This window comes from Haplochromis burtoni, unplaced genomic scaffold (genome assembly GCF_018398535.1).
Source record: "Haplochromis burtoni strain Fernald_Lab_line unplaced genomic scaffold, NCSU_Asbu1 Contig_658, whole genome shotgun sequence".
NCBI lineage: Eukaryota > Metazoa > Chordata > Actinopteri > Cichliformes > Cichlidae > Haplochromis > Haplochromis burtoni.
The window spans coordinates 110,138-132,477 of record NW_024583019.1 but is presented as its reverse complement, the minus strand read 5'-3'; the positions used below and the strand labels follow the sequence as shown (position 1 = coordinate 132,477).

Genomic DNA, 22,340 nt, shown 5'->3' with positions numbered 1-22,340 from the left:
TGGTTTATTCTGTTCACTTTATTTTAAATGCTTTCTTGGGGTGAGGCAGCAGCAGTGTGAACCACTGGACCACAGTGATAACCAACCCAATAAAAGACTGGAAACAGGAGTAAACAGCTGCCTTGCTAACAACCACGATTTTAAAGCAAGTATGTAAATCTGAGTATAAATGTCTGACAACAACTGTCCAGTTGACCGTTTTCTGTTTCCAGCCTTTAAAATAGGATAAGCTTGGTGGTTGCAGACACCAGAGACGTATTGAGCTTGTATCATTCAACTCTCTGCAAACTATTCCTTTAACATTATGTTAAATAAGATAAGGAACAAGGCTCTTTCTTTACATAGCCATGATGTTAGATTAGGTACTTTAACCACAGGAACCTCGACCAACAAAATGAACTCAAAGCAGATAAGAGTTGGTGTAATCTGAGTGAAGACAAACTGTGGCATCTTGTCCATTTATATCAGCTTTTTCCTGAGATCAGTCAAATGTAGAAGAAAAGTAAAGACAGCTGACACAACCTCACCTGCTTGCAAACTTCACAGAGGAAAGGAGACAGTCTGAAGATGTCAAATCTGCTGCAACACTTCTCGAATGTAGAAAAACGTCACTACTCTGATTTTTTTTAAAAGAAAGAAAAAGGCCCCAAGCCAAATGAATTTAATCCAGTAATGCAGCTTTGCAAATGCTGCAGGAGGTTTGACCTCTTCATCTGTCAAATTAGGGGAAAATGAAGTAAAAGATGAGGCAGGTTTAGACAAAGCAAAAAAACACAACTATGTAAACTAAAATCACATTATTAGAAACTCTGGAATGCACTTAAAATATCTGACTAGAAGTCCATTATAGAAAAAAACCAACACATTACAAAAACAATGATGTCAATACACTAAAGAGATTAGAAAAGTTTCCTTTGTGAGCAATAGGTGTTAATGTATGAGTGTGTATGTGTGGATACACTGCAGCACCACCGCCAAATCCCATTTCCATAAATAAGAAACTTTCACAGACATTTCTGCAAATGCAAGTTTGACTTTCATGTGTGAATTTGTCACTCGGAGTAGACGAGCCGTTTCTCCCGACCTTTACGCGTGACTCAGTCACAGCTTTACACATTGGAAATACCAGCAGACTAAGTAGCCTAAAGTAAGTTACGCCCATGTCACACACACTACGAATGAGTGCAAAATAATCATCAGCGAGAACGACACAGGCTGGACTTGTGAGCGTCCTTCACATCTTATTGGCCTTCCAGGTCAGGTAGGAGTTCCAAGCAACAGCAACGACCTGGACGACAGCCAGCCTGCAAGGAGGACGAAATCTGATGTGTCTGGTTTGGATGCAAGTCGGAGAGTTTCATAAAGACGGAAATAAAGGCTTTCTGAGACAATTAAAGTTGGTTTCATGTGACATTTTCACAAGTGAAACAAATGATGTCTTATTTAGACACAGAAGTAGTAAAACTACAACTTCAAAACATGTTTTCAGGTTTAAAATAATCCACTAAGATCAGACAGAGTATGTATCCTAAAAGTGCAGAAATGACTGTGTTAAAGCAGTCGAAATGTAAAAATAAAACCCTTAAGATTTGACTCTGTACACAAGCTTCTTCTGCTCTCACTAACCTTCAAATATGATCAGAGCTCACTGCCTGCATGCTAATGAAGCCATCAAACTCTCACCTGTGGTGCAGAGGGATGAAGTAGAAGTTGGCAATCTGGACTGGAGGCCAAAGCTGAAACAACCAGGAAACATTCAACTGATCAGCGAAACATATTCTGAAGAGATAAAAAGAGAGATTACACTGAACACTTACATAGTAATTAGAGATCAGGGCATCTGTGTAGTCCTGTGAACACAGAAAGAGAAATATTATCATGTCGGTACCAACTGAAATTACTTTAATGAAAAACATTCATGCTAAACTCAATTTATTACGAAAACAATAGAAAAGAAATGGTTATTTTGCTGCTTTCTTTTTCAGGTTCTCGTATCGTCTTCTGTTATAATCAGAGCATCACGCTCCTCTCCACTCCTCTAAAACCCCAAATAAACAAACATGGTCCTGACAAAAGTTCAACACGAGGTTTCAAATGTGAAGTTATTGTGTTAAATTAAGCAACTCTAAAACATAATTTACTATCCAAGAAAGAAGAACTATTTCTTTATTAGCTAGCTCTTCATGTGGAAATCAGAGGACATCCAGAAGAAATGTGACACTGTCCTGTGAGCCTGTAAGAGAAACTCTGTTACAGATTCTAAACATACTTTCTTTTAATAAAAAGTAAACTGACTCAACATCAAAACAATCCCATTAAAGATGTGATTTGGTCCACAGTTAGCAGCACAGATTGTTTTACATAATTGAACAAAGATCTGTTTGTTTCTTTGTTCCTTCATCAAGCTCCTGTTCATGGATGAATATTTTATTTCACATTCACTGCCACAGATCCAAGCTTCTGGCCCCTGAGATCATCAGTTAGATCGTGGATGAACGAGTGTCAGAAGACTTCCTGTCCACCTACCACTGCAGACACTGAGAGTACATTAATTCATGAAAGCTGCACTCCTCTCCCTCAGCCTACTAAAAAAAAAAAAGACAAAAATCTTAAGAGGAAACTTTTAGTTGTATTTAAAAGACAGAAGTAAAGTGTTTCTCCACTCAAACATGACGGACAAACTCGTGACCTCCTGCTTAGGTACGAGGTTCAGCCCTGCAGCGTTTTCCATCAGAACAGTTGAAGCTGCCGGTGGGGGAGGAAGTGAGGAATGCTGATGTGTTCAAACTACAGCTGGTGAGTAGTTTCTGTCCAAACGGAAGGTAAACTGTATGCACGAACACCTTCATCAGCCACACATAAACACACTTTATTTCACTCATTTTGTTAAAACAAGAAAAATGTATTTACATTGTTACAATAAGTAAATAAATATGACGTGTTAATATATTGCTATATTGAAACTTCAGAGTAAAGGTTATATACCATAGTTTCCTTCTGCAGTGAAACAAAGAGCTTCACTTATTTATTTGACACAACATTTATCCACCTGTGTCTGCAAGTCGATTACAGGCTGTGCTGTCAGCACGCTGTCTGATCTATGAAATAAAGCATGCTGCCCTCCTCCACCATCGCCATTCATTGAAGTTAATCTGAAATTTATACAAGTTAAAGTTGGATTCTTAAAAGCTGCGTGCAAGCGTTCATGTAGCCACTGCAGCATATTTACAGGTAGGCCCACATTTTTTTGGACGCTGACACAATTGGCTGTAACTCCTCTATATTTAATCAAAGGTCTGCTTTTAAAGCCCTCATTCATCAGATAACTCTAAATTCAATATACTCTAAAACCCTGACAATACTTTTACAGACCTAACTGGATATTACAGACGATTTGTGTCTGAAGTCTGTGTGTATTGTCTTAAAGCCCTTTGAATCATTGCTCTGACGTTAATGTGACAAAAACAATGCTGACAACATACCTAAACTTGCACATACCATTTAAAGAAAAAAGAAAAGGCTTCTTTTATTTGTTCCCTTATTTGACGTGGTAGAGCTCAGCAAAAAGATTATGAATTATACTTAAAGAAATGTTTTGGCGTGAGTGCGTCGTGTAGCTTAATCATGTTGTCATGCTGGCGATGCAACCTGAAGGTAGAAATCAGGTGTTTGTTCTTAATAAGCAACTTTCTCTCTCAAACACACGATATTACAAAACACACACAGCGAGAAAAAAACCAACCTGTCTACTTAAAGGTCACCCTGACATCTCCTGGCATATAAAACCAACAAGCCAATGTTCCAGCTATAATATTTTTCTGCCTTTTTTCCAGGGTGAAAACAGTGTTTTAATTACGGTCAAACAAGCTAGTTTGCCACCTGGGGTGAAATTACGTCAATGTCTTTACCCACACAAGACGGGACCTTTCTTACCTCTTCTAGGAGCTTTGTAGGATGCAATAAATATGAAGTTTTGTTGTAAAACTTTAGTGAAATACTAAACCCCAAATTCAGCTAAATTATTCATTAAAAATGATCTAATAAGATTGTCTAAACTTTCAAGTTTTGGGATCCAGGTCTTCTCAGGGCAGCACGTGGAAGCTAGATTTGTGTTTGCACTTTGCACACTGTACTGTATATGCAACATCTAACAGAGGTCACACTTTTCTGCTCTTCCTGTCTTTACACTGTGCAGAATATTATGAATGTTCAGACTCTGATCAGTTACACAGCACAGCATGTGGTCTGACCCTGACATCGTGGAGTTGATCTTGGAAGAGAATGACGGCAAACGGAACAACATGCTTCAAAGCCCCAACCTGCCAAGTGCCTCGAAAAACTGTGCAGAGATAAAGTTGTGATGTTTGAAAAACAGAGCCTCACACTTCTCACCTGTTTTTCTCACTTTTCTCCAGCGTACTGTGTTTTATTTTTGAGTAATGACCAAGACTCTGACCAAACAGTTGCAGGTAAAAAGCAGAACAGGTAAACAAGAGAGGCAAAGCTGCGACTGGAACTCTGTCCAGATTTATCAATCACAGCGGCTGTTTGGTCAGAGGCTCCATTCATTTTCATCTCACATTTCCTCAGTGCCAGACCCCGTTGTAACGAGCGCATTTGTCATTTATTTTCTGTCCTTTGTGACATTTACCGGGTTGGCCTTTCAGGTCTGCGCCTCTCCTTTTGTAAATAATTGATGGTGATCAGCAGCATGTTGGGAAAGCAAGGCGGCGACGGGCGTTTGAGCAGCTGGCACAAGATGACAGTTAGCTCTGACCTGGCATACAAACACACACTCGCACACGTATATATGAAGGTATGAGTCACACTGGTTATTTCCACACTCCCTCCCTCCCTCTCTCTCTCGCCTCTTCCTCCATCACAGGAAATAGTTTCCAATAATAATGAGAGGTGAGTGTTGGAGGTCAGATACTGTAGCTACGATGAAAACCAAACTTCCTCTCTGTGTACTGTCGTTTACCTGAGCTGTGTGCGTGCAGGAAGCTTACTGCTCTCTGACCAGTTTGTTCGTCTCAGGTTTAGTTTTAGTGCTTAAAAAGGTCAAATTCATGCCACACAATGACAACTGTAAAACTCTACACACGAAGAACAAAGAAAGGAGGGTTCGACGAAGACTTTGCATCTGAAATCTGAATCATAGATTCTTTTTTCTATGTATTTAAATGCAATTTTAGGGTAACACAAAGTAATTTATCTGTGCAATTCAAACTGATACCTTTCAGGCTTTGGATAAACCTGTTTTTACGTGACGATGTAACATTTATAAATAAAAAATGAGCTGAAGACACATCAGGTCAAACTCTAACCTTTTACCTCAAGTGGAGTTTTTCAAATTGATCAACGTCACCTGGAAGATTTTCCACATCACTACAATACTGATGGACTCATTCAACACAGGGTTAAAGGTGACCATTAAAAATGGTCAGAAAAATGTCAAGCAACTATACCAACCCCCAGTTTATTGCCCTAACTGCTACCAAGCTTCTTTTTGAGGCTCATTAATGCCTTTTTTCAGACTTACACTTCACAAGGGTCAAAGGGTGAGAGACACATGACACAGAGTTATTTCTAGTGTTTTGCATGTTATTTCCCATTTTACACTGGATTGTTTTTCCGCTGGGTAATGATGTTGGGAATGAATCATGACAGGGTACTGAAATAAAACTCACTCACCCTCCTGAGCTTGGTGACGTTCTCCTCGACTGTCAGTCCATTCAGCGCGCCAGAGATGCAGAGGAAGGCTCCCAGAAAGCACGGTGCAAAACACAGCTGTAAGGAAACAAACCAAAAAAACAAGAAGAAGAATCATAAGTTAATCATAAGTGTAACTGCTGTGGCCTAAATCAGCAGATTTCAGGTCAGTTTTATTTAAAAAGCTCCCCTCTGGCAGTGTGACATCAACCTAAACTGAGCAGTAAACGTGCAACCTAAAAACAGAACATGACTTTTGATTATGAGAAATTGGGTGATAAATATCTAATTAATCTACTTGTGACAAAACATTTTCCTGCAGCACATCTGGAAAAGGAAGTCTTTAAAGAAACATCATGGAGGATGAAATCTTTCCTTCGCTGTCATTCTTCTTTTTGTCTTACTTTCTTGATGTTTCATTTCCTTCGATTGTATTTGTTTTTCCGAGGATCTTGGGATGCTTAGCTGCTACTCCATAGAAGCTGATGGAGTCCAGAAACAAAGTAACAAACTGAGTCTATAACTAAGTAATAAAATACATACCAGTGATAATCTAAGAAATCTGAAAGACTGAGGTTAAACTGTTCCTAGTATGAATCTTACATGAACAGTCACTCGACGCTACAGCTGCATCACCTTAAATCTTTCAAGTGCTGCTGTTTGTTATGCACACTGAGGTGAAGCGAGCAGCGCTGACAGTGCGACTGGATCACTATTCAAGCGTGCAAGTGAACCCTTTGCTCCAGTAAATATTTTATTCAGTAACAAGCAGATACTGCTTTTTTTTTTTTTTTTAAACATTGTGCTCTGCTGCAGTTTCACTGAAACACAGCAGGGGGCAGCATGAAGCTACCAAAAATGACTCGTTTTTAGACATTTACAAAAAAGTTGCATTCCAAGTTTATGCTATATAATTTTATTGATATATTTGTGTATCTTAATCTAAAGTTAATGATTCATTCAGGAAGCATGAGGTACAGATTATAGTTATGTGCAACTAGTCGACTGAACATTTAAACGTTGCAGCTTTTGCTACTCAATGCCAAAAATGATAGTCAGTTATATTCAGCAATATTATTATTTTATTAAATTACGACAGGAATTCCTGGTTCAAAGTTGTTCTACCACCATCGGCCACTCCCTGGGGCTGAACCCTGTTTCCTCTCTTTCTATGAATGAAGCAGTAAATAAACAGAGGCTTAAACTAAACAGATGACAGCTGTTCTGCAGCACTTATAAATCAATCAATGCAAACTAACTGTATATCAAGCTTTGTCAGAATAAACTGGAATATAACTAAGCAACCGAAGTCAGGTGTAGTCAAACTGCACCTGCAACTCTTAACTAATCTGACATCACATGTGTTTGAAACATTATACAAAGTAAACAACATTTCAAGTATGTTCTGCTTTAGATAGTTTCTTAGGTTTTTCTATCAATTAGGCTATTAAATCTTTTTTTTTGGCTGTCTCATTTAAACAACTAAATGAGCAACTACAAAATACCAGTGCTACCACTCAGCACCCTAGTAGATACACCCAAGGTATTAATTTGAAAATCCTCTGTAACTTCCTTCTTGAGTTATCGCATTCACAAACGTGGGTGTCCGCACCGCCCGCTCACCCTGTAGATGACAACAATACCCCACCAACCTACAGCTGAGGGGCAAAAACTGGAGCTCTGTTGCATAACTCAGCCTCTCGGCTCAAAAGCTTCACAAAAAGGGAAAACAGTCTGCTAACAAGAGTTTCCTCCCATCAGGACAACAAAGACTCATCTGTCAGTCAAAACGATCTCAGCAGTCAGGATTCATCCACTCTGTTTGCCACAACTAACAAGCTCAGTGCGAGTGGCGAATACACACTTACACACAGAGAGCTGTTTTTATTGCTGAGCTGGTGTTCGGTTTGCTTTGCTGAGAAGAAGAAGAAGAAGACGACCATTAAGGGTCCTTAAGTTGCTCGTCTCACCTGGTCGACCAGCATTTTCTTCATGGCAGCGCTTTTGGTTCCTCCAACAACCAGTCGGTCCAAAACCTTGTACCAGCTGCCGATGACAGGGCCCTTTATTGCAACAGAAATAAAATTACTCTTGAAATCGCCCACTTAATTCTCTTCTAATATCTTTATCTGCAATGGAAGCAGAAGACCGATGATGGATTTCATGAAAAATAAAAACATCAAATCTTTGCTTTTTGGTTTGTGCATTAAATATTCAGCCATTTATTCCCAAGGAACTCACAAAATGAACCAAAGTTAACAACTTGCTATGTGAACTATACAAACCTTTGTGTCTAATTGCAATTTTCTGTAAATGTGTGTCCTTCACAAATCAACACAGGTCCACAAGAGAGAAACTGACACTGACATGGAGTTTGTTCAAAATCAGTCAAAATTTAACAATATTTCTACAAGGTGCAATCACAAAGTTCTAAATTGCTGCTGATAAAATTAAAAAACATGACCTGGCTTAGATTTGGGTTCTCTCCTCAGACTGCTGACAGCTCAGCTGCTGTTTTCAGATCACTCCTCCTCAAAGTCACATTGTTGTGTCCATAAAACTACAGAGTACTTCTTGAAATCAAATTCTCCAGCTTTTATAACACCACTGTGGGCTGTGATCCTCGTTGGCCAGATCAAGGAAAGTATTTATTAACAAACCCATCATACTTGCTAGTTTTGGCCCACTGCAACTCCTTCCTGTTCCCAAAATAAAAGTTACAAAGATGGACTGACCTAGTGGGGAACCAAGGAAAGTATAAGACTCCAGCTGAACACCAAACAAAAAACAGACGTCCAGAGGTGCAAAAAAAGATGATGTTGAAGATGAGACTGGATAAAAATCAAGTATTTTTTGTTTGTTTGGGGGGGTTTTTATGTGCCGAGTCCTGTAACTCTGTGTTTGCATCTTGCAGAAGATGCACAAGTAACAACAGAACAGGGAATTCTTCTCCACTACCAAAAAATACAAAATTTAGGTCATAAAGGTACAAAAATCGTGTTTTATCAAATTTTTACATTAAAAGTTTTACATTTTAAATTAATGTCCAATTTTAAAAACATTTTCCAAAAGAACTCAGCAGCTTTCTGTCAACAGCTTCCCTCCTTAAACGGAAGCACGAGCAGGCTGGCTGAAGATAAACCGAATTCAACCAACAAATGGATGCATTATTTATGTGAAGGAGAACGATACATGATGCATGAATATAGGTGCCAATAAACATGTGTCTCAAGTCCTGTGTGTGCTGAATAGCCACCCTCCAGACAAGACTAAATATCCATACATCTTGCGTGTATATTTTTATACGATGGAGGAGCTTCAGATAATTACGGAAACATAAATAAACTTTGCCTTCGTCACAGCGACGTCAGAAAGAAATGAGCTACTTGGAGGGCGAATTGTGCAGCTGTCACAGTTAGTGAAATACTGATGAATTAAACATACAAAGACATGAATGAGTGGTATACAACAAGTAACACAGATCAGACAAGTACATCATGAACACACACACTTAAAGTCATTAATTACAGATGCACAAACAAGCAGGAATCTTTTTTTTCCATGAACACAATAATTTTGCTTTATATTAACTTCACTGACATAGATCGAATCAACGGAAACACATCACGCAGTTTAAGTTAAACTCTAAATTTGCACAGCACAGTGTTGTACAGTGTGTTATCTGCACAGCAGAAGGCCTGCCTCTGTATGTTTAAAACTTTGTTTTAAAATGTTGACTTTGTTTTACAAAGGTGCTCGTTTGGTGTCCTCTGAGGTGGCAAAAGAAATCTTACAGAAAACCTTCCATATTGTAAATCCCCTACTGCATTATATCATATATAACTAGTTAGCACTATGTAGCGTAACACACAATTTCGGGACACAGCATTTGGGAATGACTGCTGTGAGTAACTGTGGTTGTCTATAATAAAGAAGCATGATTCAGTGGTTGAGTTTGGGAACGTTTCTGTATGAAATGACTTGGAAGTGTCAGCATAGCGACCACAATAACAAATGTATGAATTTTCCAAATCCTTTGTTTCCCTTATCACCCCCTTTAGCAGAGGACACACTGAACCATCATTTATAAAAGAAAAGGAGATAATGCCTCCCATGATAGCAAATTTTAAACACATTTGATTCTATGATGCAGTTTTTATGTCTTGGTGAGCGCTAATTACTGTTTTAAATGCTTAACATAATGACCCGGGTATGCACCGACAGGCATCACAAAAATGGCTGCTGAGAGGCTAGACTTGCTTTCATATGAACTAAAATATTATTTTATTTCATCATGATTCACACAGTTTCTCTAGATCTAAAAAAAATCAAGCATGTAACACCTTTTTAACAAAATAAAATCAAAAGTATTTAGAAAATTTTAAGAAGTAAATGAACTGAGAGTCAGAAGGATACTTACCACAAAGAAGAAACCAATACTCATCATCTTAGCCGTCCTCTGCACGTTGTGGTTAGCCAATCCTCTCCTCTCGATCAGCTGCTGGGAGATGACATCACCGACACCCACTAAAGACCCTGGAGGTCAAACAGAGTTGATACTGCATCTCAGTCCCCTGAGCACGATCGTCTACAGATATGATCCGTGCAGACATGTTACTGTTCCTGCAGTGAGAATCTGATTAGGCAGCACTCTTGTAATTACTGCATAATAACCGCAAATATGCCAAAAAATGTATTCAAAGAATAAACTTTACTGTTAATATTGAAAATAATGTGTTAAAATACTTTATAAGCCTTCCAAAATTAACAAAAGCTCCCAACCAAATGTGAACTACTAAAAAATCTGCATTGTCTTAAAGAGATATCAGCTGAAGTCAAACTCAACCTGGAAAAAAGGAAAAGTTTCTTGAGATCAAATTTTAACACAACTTGTGATAAAATGCTGCCACCCAGTGGTGAAAGTTTAAGTGACATTTTGCAGGGGGCGTTTACAAAAAGTATCTTTAAAATGCAACAAAACAGTCCAAAAGTACAAACTCCCATCAGAGTTCAACTTGGCGATGGTCACGCAATATGTCCCTCAAACAGACTCAGTTGTTTTTCTTCTCTGTAATTTATCTTACCAATATAAATTATTTATATGAACAAATGAGATTTCATAAGGATTTCATCACCGAGCTCGTCTTCATTTGTTTCACACTGTTTATTAGCAGGCATTAAAGGGTTGTCACCAACAAGCCACCATTAACTCATCATCATTGTGTTTTTACTTTGAACTTGGTGCCATCCATGAATTTCCTGAGTCACTGCTAATTTTTTATTTATAAACCAATTTTAGAAAAACAATCCTGCTTAACACTGCAGAGATTTCACAGAGGTCCTCTTCAAGTCTTCTGTTTGTTTCTAACAAAAATCCTTTAAAAAAAAAAATAATAAATTGGTCCAGCAACTCATTTAAAGGCCTTAATATCTCCAGCTTGAGTCAGGACCGCAGTAAGCTCTGGGGTAAATTACTCCACTTATTAGCTTTTCACTTTATTATAGTGGGCAGCTAAAACTTCTTGGGTTTGGTACAGACGTGTCACCTCTCATCCTTGAGGCTTCTTCAGTTCTAAAGAAAAATGGTGGAGAATCCTAAACATTTAAGTCCTAGTGAAAGTTGTGCCCCTTGGAGGCAGCCCCGACGGTCGTTGACCAACTACTGATTTATGCTTCAGCAGGAAATCTACACCACAGTTATGTAATCACAGTAAACCCCTCTGAACCCCTGTGCTGTAACCTGACGTGCAACCTGCAGATGTAACTACATGTTAGGTCGATGCTGGCTGTTCAGCTCCATTGATTAGGAATAATAATCATAGTATCAGTATAAATACTCACAATTGTCAGCTGATTAGACGTCAGCTGGACATAATGGAATAATAATAAGATAAACTAAATTCATGTGTCATAACATGTAGTTATAACAAAAACAATTTAAAAACAGACCAACTGCTCAGAAATTCATGTGTCAACACTAACCTCAAATCTTTCAATAAATTTGGGTTGTTTTTTTTCGTTTCTTTTTTTGTAGGAAACTGAATACAAACTGAAATTAAAAACTTTGAAAATGCATGAAGACTGTCAATAGGGAAACTGATTTTTTTTTTTTTTAATTCCTCAGAGAGGCTCCTTTTAGCTGCTCTAGCTGCAAGGTCAAACCTCTGCCTCTATCTAGTGGCGACTAAATAGTACTGCAAACAGTACTTTAAAACTACAGCCTTCTGAAAAAGTAAAGGGTTAATGCAACACTAACTGCTTAGGTTGGATCATTTACATCTGAAACTTGCTCCAATGTGTGAATCCACCAGAGCTCTAAAAGCCATTTTCAACGCTATAAAATCCAAAAGTGCTACACAACAGTTACAGAAATATTTTTGGTCTAATACCTGCATCATATTAAACTCATCAGCATGCTTTAGCTCTCTGTATAATGTTTTAGACATTTTGGGCAAACAGAGTTCAATTCAAATGTTTTTGTGTGTTACATCAATATATTTATGGTTTCGTCTGGATGTTCTGATCACTTATCCTGTAAAGGTATATGCAAACTTGATGTTCTCATGAGTATGTACGACTCTACAACCTTCTTGAATAGATGTACATATCATACACATATTATTGATTCTTTTTTCATTTGCTTTTATTCCTGATCACAGTACAATGACCTTTAGCCTGTGTCTATTTGTACACTAAACTGGAGCAAAGGTTTGTAAAGTCAACCAGAAGTTGAAACGGGACCCTTCATTTTATTTTAAATCAACAAAGGTCAGTGTATGGTGTACCCAACTGCACCTTCTCATGTGACATCTGTCTGCAGCTTTTCTACATTTACGTTTGCGCATTCAGCGTGTAACTTATTTTTATGTCAGTGACAAGGTTGTCCTACCCGCTGTCACTATCTGGACTGTCCAGGGGTATTTAGTCATCAAGGCCTGGTAGCCTCTCCAAAGGCCTGCCATTCCTCGTCCTAGGAAGAAAGAAAAATAAAAGCTTGTTGCAAATGCAGACTTTTCTGCTCAATCACCCCGCCCGCCGGTTGTAACGTGATTCAAATCAAGTGATACCACTAACAAGTTCCATTAAACTGTCCATTAGTGATTGCCAATTAGTTTAAACTTCGGGCTTTTTTTTAAAGATTATTTCAGGGTTTTAAAACACTTAAATGTATCCAAGACCTATATCGAAGAGGTTAGCTCACTCTTTCAAATTCAGTCAAACGGCTAGCTAATCCTCTCCATTCAGTTACATCACACTTATGGTCAACTGCTGACTCAAAGTTAACATGTATTAAAGTATTCGTGTTTCGGTAAATTTTGTCAATGCCGAATTCTAACACTGGGTCTAACATTTTCTCTCAAGCTACCGAAGTTGTTAATAGATGCCTAGTTTTACGACAGCTTAGATTAACTGTAAAATCTATTTTTTTATGACGTTTGGCTTGAGGCTCGGTCTCGTGCTGGCTGGCGAAGCTAACGTTGCACGGAACCTACGACTTGCACAGTGCGTCATTAGCGTCTCCAAATCACAGCACTAACATTTAATCACTCGTTTAGCTTACGAAACCAAACTAAACTGCACTCCTAACACACTGTAGCAACTCAGTTTAAATCAAGAATAACGAACTGCTGAGTCTTTCATCGTTTCTGTAACTTTCCGTTTAACATTATTGCAGCTGCTGTTTAACTCACCTTTAAAGCTCACCGTAGTTAACTTAAAGGTCCGTAAACTAGCAAGCTGCGGTTAATGTAAATAAAACTGTACACATGCCCGGCTTCCCCGAGGAAACAGGCGGAGATGCTTTCACGGCACGGAATCAGCTCCGACTTTGCAGTACTCCAACTGTACAGCACAGAAAAATATGAATACAAATTTATGTGGTATACTGTTGTTTCTATTTTAAATACACTTACTTCTTTAGGCTTAGCTCATATCAGTTACATTTTTACAGTTTAAACAAGTTGTCAATCAAGTTGGGTCTTATTAGTCTCAAGTTTTGTATTTATTATATTGGTAATTCTTCCAGTGCAACAATTTAAAAAAACCTGGTACACAATTAAAGGTCTTCTAAAAATTCCAATACAATAAAAAGGGGATCCAGGTAACACAGACATGTAGGCTTCCCAGTCTCAAAGATATTTCCTGAATTATTTTAGTATTTTAAGTACACGATGTTTTTATTAGTTTATATTAACTCTATATTATTGTCATTTCAGTTTATTTAAGTGATTTTTACAGATTACTTTAGAGTTTACTTAACTTTGACTAACACAGTATTCATTACATCTGCGTAAATTGATTAGTAATCAACAATTTATTTAGCTTTGTTGCAAACGATAAGGGCAGAAGAAACCGTGATCTACTACGACCAGTGAAGACAGCATAGGAACTGTAGTCTGCGTCAGTTCCGCTGTACACAATAACATAGGCACACCCCTGCCCTCTAGAGGACAACTCCAGAATAACAACATGACAGGAAGCAAATTGCAATGATTTTTATTCTGTTCAAGTGAAGTGGCACTTACGATAAATGAAACAAAAAAGAAAGAAAAGTTATTACAATGGGACTTCTGGTTTACAAACAGGTGTAACTGGCATAAATATGACAATGGAATGGCTTACCAGGTAACCAAAATGTAAATCACTCAAGGAGAGGTCAATACTGTCCCCAGAACACATTTTTCAAGTAACGTGTTGTAATTTGCTCTAACGTGACCTTTTTTATTGACTCAGTTTGCATAAAGTCAGAAGAAATAGAGTTATTTGAGAGCACGGGGTGTCAAACATGCAGCCCGGGGGGAACCAGAACCAGGTCCATTTTGGCTCATTTGATGACTTCACAAAGTGTAAGAACTGGGAGAGATCTCAGCTTCACTAGCAAGGAGTGACAACATCTGAAAAGTTAATAGTTTTAAATCTAGACAAGTTAACACTTTCGTCATTGGTAACTGAAATGACAACAGACTCTGTGAATGTGGAAAAGCTGAGGCATACTGTTGAGATTGCACTTTTGTAGGATGCAGAAAATGTAGTTTCTAAATGGACGACCCATTAAACAAGAAAATGTAAATTAACAACAAGTAACGAGGGAGTGGGGTAACTGGTGTGGTGTGCTAGGGACAGGGTGAGATAGGGGCCGATGTGGTGACCCTGAATTGGAGCAGCTGGAAGAAGAAGACAAAGACGACACATACATAATCTTACGGGCGTGGCTCACTTAAGATTATTTGTGGCCATTCGTGGGCTGTGAACTGATGTTTGACATCCCGGCTTTAGAGTTTTGCTCACAGTGGACATTTGGCACATGTGTAACAATATCCACACAGCTGCTGCTCCTGCTCCCCAAAGCCTCATCATCAACTTTACTCGCTTTTTGGTACCAGCTTCCCACTTCACCTCAACGTCGAGAAGAGCAGCCATCACAGCAAGGTGCAACATTACACGAAGCAAAACACATGAAGAGCAACGATGGCACGTATGTGGCTTTGGAAATGCAGAACTTCAGCATTTTCTTAGCTTGCTTAAAAAACCAAAAATGGTGGTACCAAGAATCAGTCGCACTGTGTGGTGGAAATGAGGCCTTGTAAGGAGCAGGTACGCAGGTGAGGCTTTTAAGCATTGAAGCACCTGAAAGAGCTCAATTTAAACTGCTTTTAAATCTGTGTTTCTCAAATCAAACTGTCATTAAATAAAATGATACGGCACTGGATAAGAGCACAGAACTGAAAACATATAACATGCAAACAACATTTTCATGATGCAGTTTGAATAAACATCTGTTATGTGTTGAATGTGTGAAGAACCCTCATACAATACAATAAATAAATAAGAAAACATTTTTTAAAAATGTCTGCAAACAGAAGCAGTGTGTGGCATTTACACGTGAAATGCTACTAAGACTTAAAGCCAATCAAAATCTGGGAAATCTTAATGCAGCTCTGTTTTAAATCAAAACATTATAGCAGCAAAGACCCCTGCTGTCATTTGGTTTAAGATGTTTTCTGTTGATGAGAATCAATAAAATCTCACAGTAACAGGGGCTTCAGGTCAAGAGCTGACAAGAAATACAGTACAAAGCATTCCCTAGTTGTGTGTTGATTCAATTAGCAGCTGAAGCTTGGCAGAAATGTTTAAAATCTCAAAATTTAAATTGCTTCAATAAAAAAATAACTAACTGGGATATCCTGGCTCTCTTATTGCTGTACAGGAACCATAAAGTCAAAGACACTGAGAAAAAACAATTTAACAGGAGAGTAACCGAATAAAAAGGAAGCTAAACCCTTTCACCTTTTCACTCGGTCAGTCTTCTTCAAGTATGAGTCGTTGCTGTCCCTTTCAGTGGAAGTCGCCTGAGATAAAAGTGTTTTACAGTACAGACAGCTGCAGCTTCAGCAGCAAAGCTGGAATACACTGATTCTTATGAGAGCTTTAAGCTAGGAGAGAAAAACACCAAGCTACACCGCTAACTAGGCCAGACGCATCACCTCCACGCTCGCCTTTATGTATGTGCAAAGCGAATGATAACATTATTATTGACTGACCCAGCACCAGGAAGTGACCATTTTCATAAACTGCTTATACATCATTATAACTGAGCGTCGCTGGAGCTGGATCTTCCAGTTAACTTAGCGGCTGAGTTTTAAAATCTGTCAATTAGTCATTTTATTTACATTATGCAGGTTATGATGGTCAGCTTTTCCAGTAAACTGATGCAAATCTAAACATCACCCCTGAAGGCTCACGGGCTGCAGCTTCAGCAACAAAAACACATCACTGGCAAAATTATTAACACCAGAATTAGTTCTCTTTTTCAATAGGTAGCTTTAGGTTTCCCCTTTTTAAATTATAACTTAATGGTATATCATCTTTTTAGAAGCATCCCGCATCCTGCAGGACAGCTAACGCTTTCAACTTTGGCTCCTGACATTTTTAATAACCAAACTGACCTTAAAGTATATCATTGTGAATGGGAAGCAGTTTGTAGAGCAACAGCTGACTGTTCAGGAGGACATCAATGGCACCAATCAGCTGTCTTCTTCTTCCAGTGACTAAGTGCTTTTGTAACAACCCTGCACCTCCATGATTGGCCCTCTCTCCTCAGAACTCCATCCCCTCGTCACTTTCACACCAGTCCGACGGAGCATCGGTGCCGAAGTAACGATCTCCGAAATTCCCTGAGAGGAGCAGGTGAAAGAAGACAGGACAGAAAAAGTTGGACTTTTCTTTATTGCGTTCTCTGTAGTGGGTGACATCCGCTGCGAATATGGAAGATTTTAAAGAACATAACTGCCTTTTTTTTTTTTACCTTTTTCCTAACTTAATAAGATTATACAGAGAGGCTCATTTATAATCACAGTGGGAAATTTCTAAGATCATTTTTGCACCTTTGCTGCCACTGATTTGGATGTGAGACTACAGTGTGTATAAAGAACAGAGCTCTTTCGAGCAAATGTTTACATTGTAAACCTTCCCAATAACTCCCTTTACCTTGCTATTCAAATATTTATAATCCTGGCTAATAATCTACTTTAAATAAACCTAAAACACACCACTTTTCTGTGGCTTTCCCAAACTCGCAAACACCCTGCAGCCGCTCTGCTGGTGCTAGATTTTGTCTGCAAACGGTAAGGCTTTCATCCATGCAGCAGTGGTTTTGTACTTTGTGTAATTCACAGATGATTTACCTTTTAATGCCTCTTATTGATTTATAGGTGACCTTTTCTTCTAGCCTCCCACTGTTTGTCAATAAAGGCTAAAAAATACATTTCAAGGCCAGAGTGCAAAAAAAAAAAAAAAACTTGGTTGTTGATCTCTTCCAGCTCTGCAAAGTCCATTAATTTCTTCCATTAAGGCCTCTGACACAGTCCTTGTTTCTTATCAGGACACTTTACCCTAGATATGCTGTCAGTAAAGTTTCTTAACACACTGCTTTTTTTTGTTTTGGGCAAAACCAGAAGATTTATGGGGCTAATTATGCTTAAAACTCTATAAATCATGTTAATCGTCTATTAAAACTACAATGTTTTTCAAACAGATGATAAATGAACTTTGATAAAGCCAGAGTGCATGTACTCACCGATGCCTGGTATGATGTGGAACTGGTCGTTGACCTCCTTGTCTACGGCGGTGGTGATGATCCGAACTTTAGGGAAGGCGTAGGCCACCGAATGGACCCCCATCTCAGCCATCAGCAGGGACAACAGGAAGATCTTATCCTCAGCTACATCGTGGTCCTTCATGTGGAGAAACACAGAACTTATTTCTAGATGATGTCGGTGAAAGAACACATCCAAGCAGAATGAATAATTTCATATATTTACATAATAACTTCGGCTTCATTAGCAGCATCACAGGGTAATAAATACTAATGACCTGAGCCTGCACAATGTTTGATAATGGATAAAATAAATCACCTGTAGGACTTTTATTAAACTGATGGTATCTTTTAAAAACAAGCATTTCATTGTTTCCCTACCCTGAAACAGACGCTTCAGCCCTGAAGGGTTGGAGCTGGCCAAACAGCCTAATCCCTGCAGTAATCACACTAAGGTAGCTTAGAGAGAATTTAAAAACATCAGCACTTTTTAGGACACCAGTTTTCACCTTTATTTAACCAGGAAGTGAAAGTCTGTTAGCATAACAATGTCTTTTTGCTCTTGGGTCAAGAAAGGCAATATTAACCTAGCACGTATTTTGAGGTACGAACAACTGAGCCGTGAAGATGTGGGGCCAACCTACCAGCAGAACTCTGACCGCCATGAGCGCAGCAGCTCCAGTGGACACGGTGCTGTCCATGAGGATGACGTAGTCTTCACTGATGTCTTTGGGCAGACGAAGGTAATGAAGCTGGAGGATGGAGAGAAAAAACAGTGAGAAAGCTTATTAAATCTATACAACATAAAAATCTAACTTGTACAATAATTAGCACTGTGGGAAAAAAATAAATCAAACAAGCAACTTAAATCCTGTTTGGACAACAGAGTCGGACATGAAGAACCAGCTAGATCTGACATGTAAAATTGTGTTTTTAATGTTGCCACACTGATAAAACTTTTATAGTATTGCCTAAAACACACACACACACACCTCTGGTTCTCCTGTGTCATGATTGGTCTGAATGAGGATCTTTCCAAGTCTGATGTCTTTACACACAGCCATCAGAGCCTGCTCCATGGTCTCTCCCGCCCTCAGGATAGAAACACCCGTTATCTGGAAAAACAGACATTTTTGTGAGGTTTATTAGAGCGATGCAGTTTATCTGGACCAGAAAACACTAAAAGGTTTAAAATTTATGTGCACTTAAACCTTCGGCTCCTCCAGATCTTTACATATGTGCAAAATTATCATCTTAAGTTAAATGTCCTCTTATTATAGTAACTGTTAATGTCATCTTAAAGGACTTACTCTGTTACCGCACAGCCTCTTCCCCTCATAGATGCTACCCTGTGGCGTTTCCACAGACACTGACTGCAGAGGAGGAGAAAGAGCCAAGAGGAACAAAAGGAAATTAAAGGCTGAAGTAAAACAATCTTAGCAAAATCCCAAAACGTTGAATCTGTTCATCTGGACGTAGCATTTTCAGTGGGAGAAACATTTCGTCAATCAGTCTGAAAACGCGACGTCCAGATGAATGGATTCAACCTAGCTGGATGACTGAGCATGCATCAAGACAAATCTTGGCAAGAGTTGATGCTGCTACTATTAAAAATGTTATTAGTAGACTTCCTGTCCAGAACAGAAACGCCAACCTGCTACGGAGCTTAAATAAGCAACAGTAAAAAAAATGTGCTCTACAGCAGCGGTCCCCAACCTTTTTTGCGCCACAGACCGGTTAATGCCCGGCAATATTTTCATGGACCGGCCTTTAAGGTGTCACAGATAAATACAACAAAATAAAACTAGTACCGGTACTGAAAAAAAGAACATTTATTCATAACACACATGAAAGACCCAGGAAAACCGAGTAAACGATAAAAACGATAACAAAATAACGCTGAAAACCGATAAAAACCCTGAAAACCATACATTTCACACCTGAGACTCAACTCTCGCGGCCCGGTACCAAACGACTCACGGAGGCCCGGGGGTTGGGGACCGCTGCTCTACAGGAGTAAGAGCAGGAGTTCAGTTAAAAATCTTCATGCAAAAACTCACCTTGAGAGGCAGGAAGGAGAGGGCATGCTCTATCAGGAGCCTCATTAATCTCTTGGAGTAGAAGATAAACTCATCTCGGTTAGTTTCCCTGTTCCTACACAAACACAGACGGCAGATGCAAACAGGATGACCCTCTGCTTTTTTATATTTTTTAAAAAGAAAAGATTTTTTTATGGCCTAATAAAAAGTCACCATTACACTAGCAAGCTCCTGTTTGATTATAATTTTTAAAGAAATAACTTTTAAATATTTTCTTCTCGTGATCCACATCCCAACTGCAGTGGCTCTATAGCTCACCTGTGCTGACTGCACCACACAAGCACTGGTTTAAATGATCTGCTGCACACTGTTAGGTTTACTAAAAAGATATAATGAAACATGATGTTATCGTGTTTATCGTCGTGTTTAACCTGCAAGTTTAAAGTCTGGTAATACTGGGCAAAGAATTGACAGGAAGTGATTTATTTTGAAGTGCAAGGAAATGTCGTCTCCACTTTGTTGCCATCTTCAGTGAATTTATGAAGGCAGCGGGCAGCTTTAGAAAACTGTCACTATAGAAAGGTCCTGTCTCTTATTTTATTTTGAAGTGGTGCCCACAGTAGGCCTGTAAGAACGTGTAAAGTACGAGAGGTGGTTTGGTTGCAAATCTGCAGCTTCACAGCTAGGTGTCTCTAAATCCTACTCACTGGCCAATTTTAACAAGACTTTGCTTGTGAAATGAGCGTATGAAAGAGTGTTCGTTCTGACCTGATTATGGTGTGCATGCCACGGACTTGTGGCGTGCTCTCCATCACGCTGAGGGTTTTGGGTAATGGCTGACCCTGGTGAGCCGAGGCCAGAGCCGATCTGCGGCAAACAAAACACATTCATGCATCCAAAGTAAGAGACGCGTCTACATTCATTCAACTAAATACTTTTACTGGATTTGCAGGTTAACTAATCAGAACCAATCAGTTCATTTTTCATCTCTTTTTTTATTATTCTGAAAGAAAATATTGAAAACAAACTAGTATTGTAGGTTCTGGAACAAAAAGGCTGGGTATTGTACAGCTGCTCAAATATGTACTAATACAAATGTAACCTAAAATCATTTCATTAATTCAGAAATTGATTTAATTTGTACTTATTTGTTTTTTTTTTTTTATATTTAAGTGACATCTAATAATCATCCAGCATAGTGATGTAATCAGTCAGCTGACCGATGAGCCAGAGCTACCCTGATGTAAACAGAAAGGCTTCAATAGATGCACATCAGTTCTCATATCTGCTGTTTAAAAAAGGTTCAAGTGTCATTTTCATTAACTGCCTTGAAATATCAAATCTGTAATCAATGAGCAACTTTTTACACCAATAATCACAAAATCACACGACACAGAACGATGCTCAAAGAGGTTATATTAAGAAGCTGCAAGCATCTTAAGTCCTACCACTACAGAGAGTGCACTGCTTACAAACACCAACGACCAAACGCTCTGCAAAGCAGACATTTTAAGGTTAACTGATGAGGGGCCGGTTTCACAAAGATAAGCAGAGTTTCCTTTTTTTAAATAAATTAGCCAAGGCGTCCATCCATCTCACCAGTCTGTGTAGATATTAACTGCTATAATCAGGACTAATGTCAGTGGCACTGCTTCCTACACGAACGATAAACATGTAGAGCGGGCGGCTCTACGGGATTACAGCGTTTGGCCACCCCAGCATAAGCATGAGGCATCTTTGTGTAACTCGCCCCACATTACACAGTTTAACAAGCCTTTTTGATTTTAAAGCAAAAGTCGAGAAAGAAGCTGATTCTGTGTGTCAGCTGCCAGACTTTTAGAAACACAGCATTAAAAGCCTTGCTTTATTTAAATCAGTGTTCCCCCTCAGACACTTCAGGAATCGACAGCATCGCTCTGAGGGGCAAATTCAGAGTGCAAAAGTACATGTCAATAAATGAAGGACTTGATCCTGCCCTGGCTTTTCACCTGATGTAGAGTCTTTAGATTTAGAAACTGTGGACTCTTCAACTCTATTGCTCCATTGTTCGTGGCACTGGAAGCTTTCATAAATCTAGCAAGGCTTTTGTTCTCAGAACGTTTTGGTCATAATGCCAGATAAAAGTTTGCACTTAAATAAATCAATGCGTGCCATGACCTTGAGGCCACAAACAGAAAAACAATAAAAGCAATCATGAAAAAATTAAAAATTTGGCATATGTGGCGCATACCGTTTCAAACACATGCTACTTAGAATACTAAAGAGCAATGAAACTATTCTGCTTCATGCACACTCTGCTGTTGAAAAATACAGCATGCTTTGTTTTAATTGTGCACAGCTTAGATTAATGGAACTGTGACATTTGTGGAATCAAACCCAGCAAACGTGTCGGTTTAGCTACAGTCAGAATATGTAGTGCATAGTTTAACAAGTTAAAAAGGCTTGAGTGCATTAAATCTAAGACTACAAATCTGTATCTTTAAAGACTACAACAG

General features: G+C 38.8%; 2 protein-coding genes and 1 long non-coding RNA gene across 6 annotated transcripts in view; 1 reads left to right on the top strand and 2 right to left on the bottom strand.

Moving 5' to 3' along the window:
- Positions 1-1,035: 1,035 nt before the first annotated feature.
- mpv17 (mitochondrial inner membrane protein MPV17) lies at positions 1,036-14,071 on the bottom strand. Of its 2 annotated transcripts, none has more exons than XR_001335814.2 (8): positions 13,404-14,071; positions 12,602-12,682; positions 10,133-10,248; positions 7,683-7,775; positions 5,695-5,790; positions 1,818-1,850; positions 1,627-1,736; positions 1,036-1,304 (listed from the first exon to the last, which is right to left on the bottom strand). XR_001335814.2 is itself a non-coding variant. In XM_005949378.2 (8 exons), exons 2-8 carry the CDS (start codon positions 12,672-12,674, stop codon positions 1,235-1,237), a joined length of 534 nt encoding a protein of 177 aa, XP_005949440.1. In that variant the 5' UTR covers positions 12,675-12,682; positions 13,404-14,071; the 3' UTR covers positions 1,036-1,234. The 2 variants fall into 2 exon arrangements, 1 of the variants encoding a protein (XP_005949440.1); XM_005949378.2 differs by having other exon boundaries at positions 1,684-1,736.
- Positions 14,072-14,192: 121 nt separating this feature from the next.
- si:ch211-243j20.2 (uridine-cytidine kinase-like 1) overlaps positions 14,193-22,340 on the bottom strand; it is a 29,549-nt gene continuing 21,401 nt past the window's right edge. For all 3 annotated transcript variants that reach the window (XM_014329974.2, XM_005949381.3, XM_014329975.2), the window contains exons 9-15: positions 20,614-20,712; positions 19,867-19,960; positions 19,117-19,179; positions 18,799-18,921; positions 18,451-18,558; positions 17,789-17,945; positions 14,193-16,886 (exon numbers count right to left, since the gene is read on the bottom strand). In XM_014329974.2, coding sequence (XP_014185460.1) covers positions 16,810-16,886; positions 17,789-17,945; positions 18,451-18,558; positions 18,799-18,921; positions 19,117-19,179; positions 19,867-19,960; positions 20,614-20,712 — 721 coding nt within the window. In that variant the 3' untranslated portion in view covers positions 14,193-16,809. The remainder of the gene's footprint in view (positions 16,887-17,788; positions 17,946-18,450; positions 18,559-18,798; positions 18,922-19,116; positions 19,180-19,866; positions 19,961-20,613; positions 20,713-22,340) is intronic.
- LOC102302628 lies at positions 17,270-18,167 on the top strand. Its single transcript, XR_317530.3, has 2 exons — positions 17,270-17,336; positions 17,747-18,167. It is a non-coding gene; the product is annotated as an uncharacterized LOC102302628 (long non-coding RNA).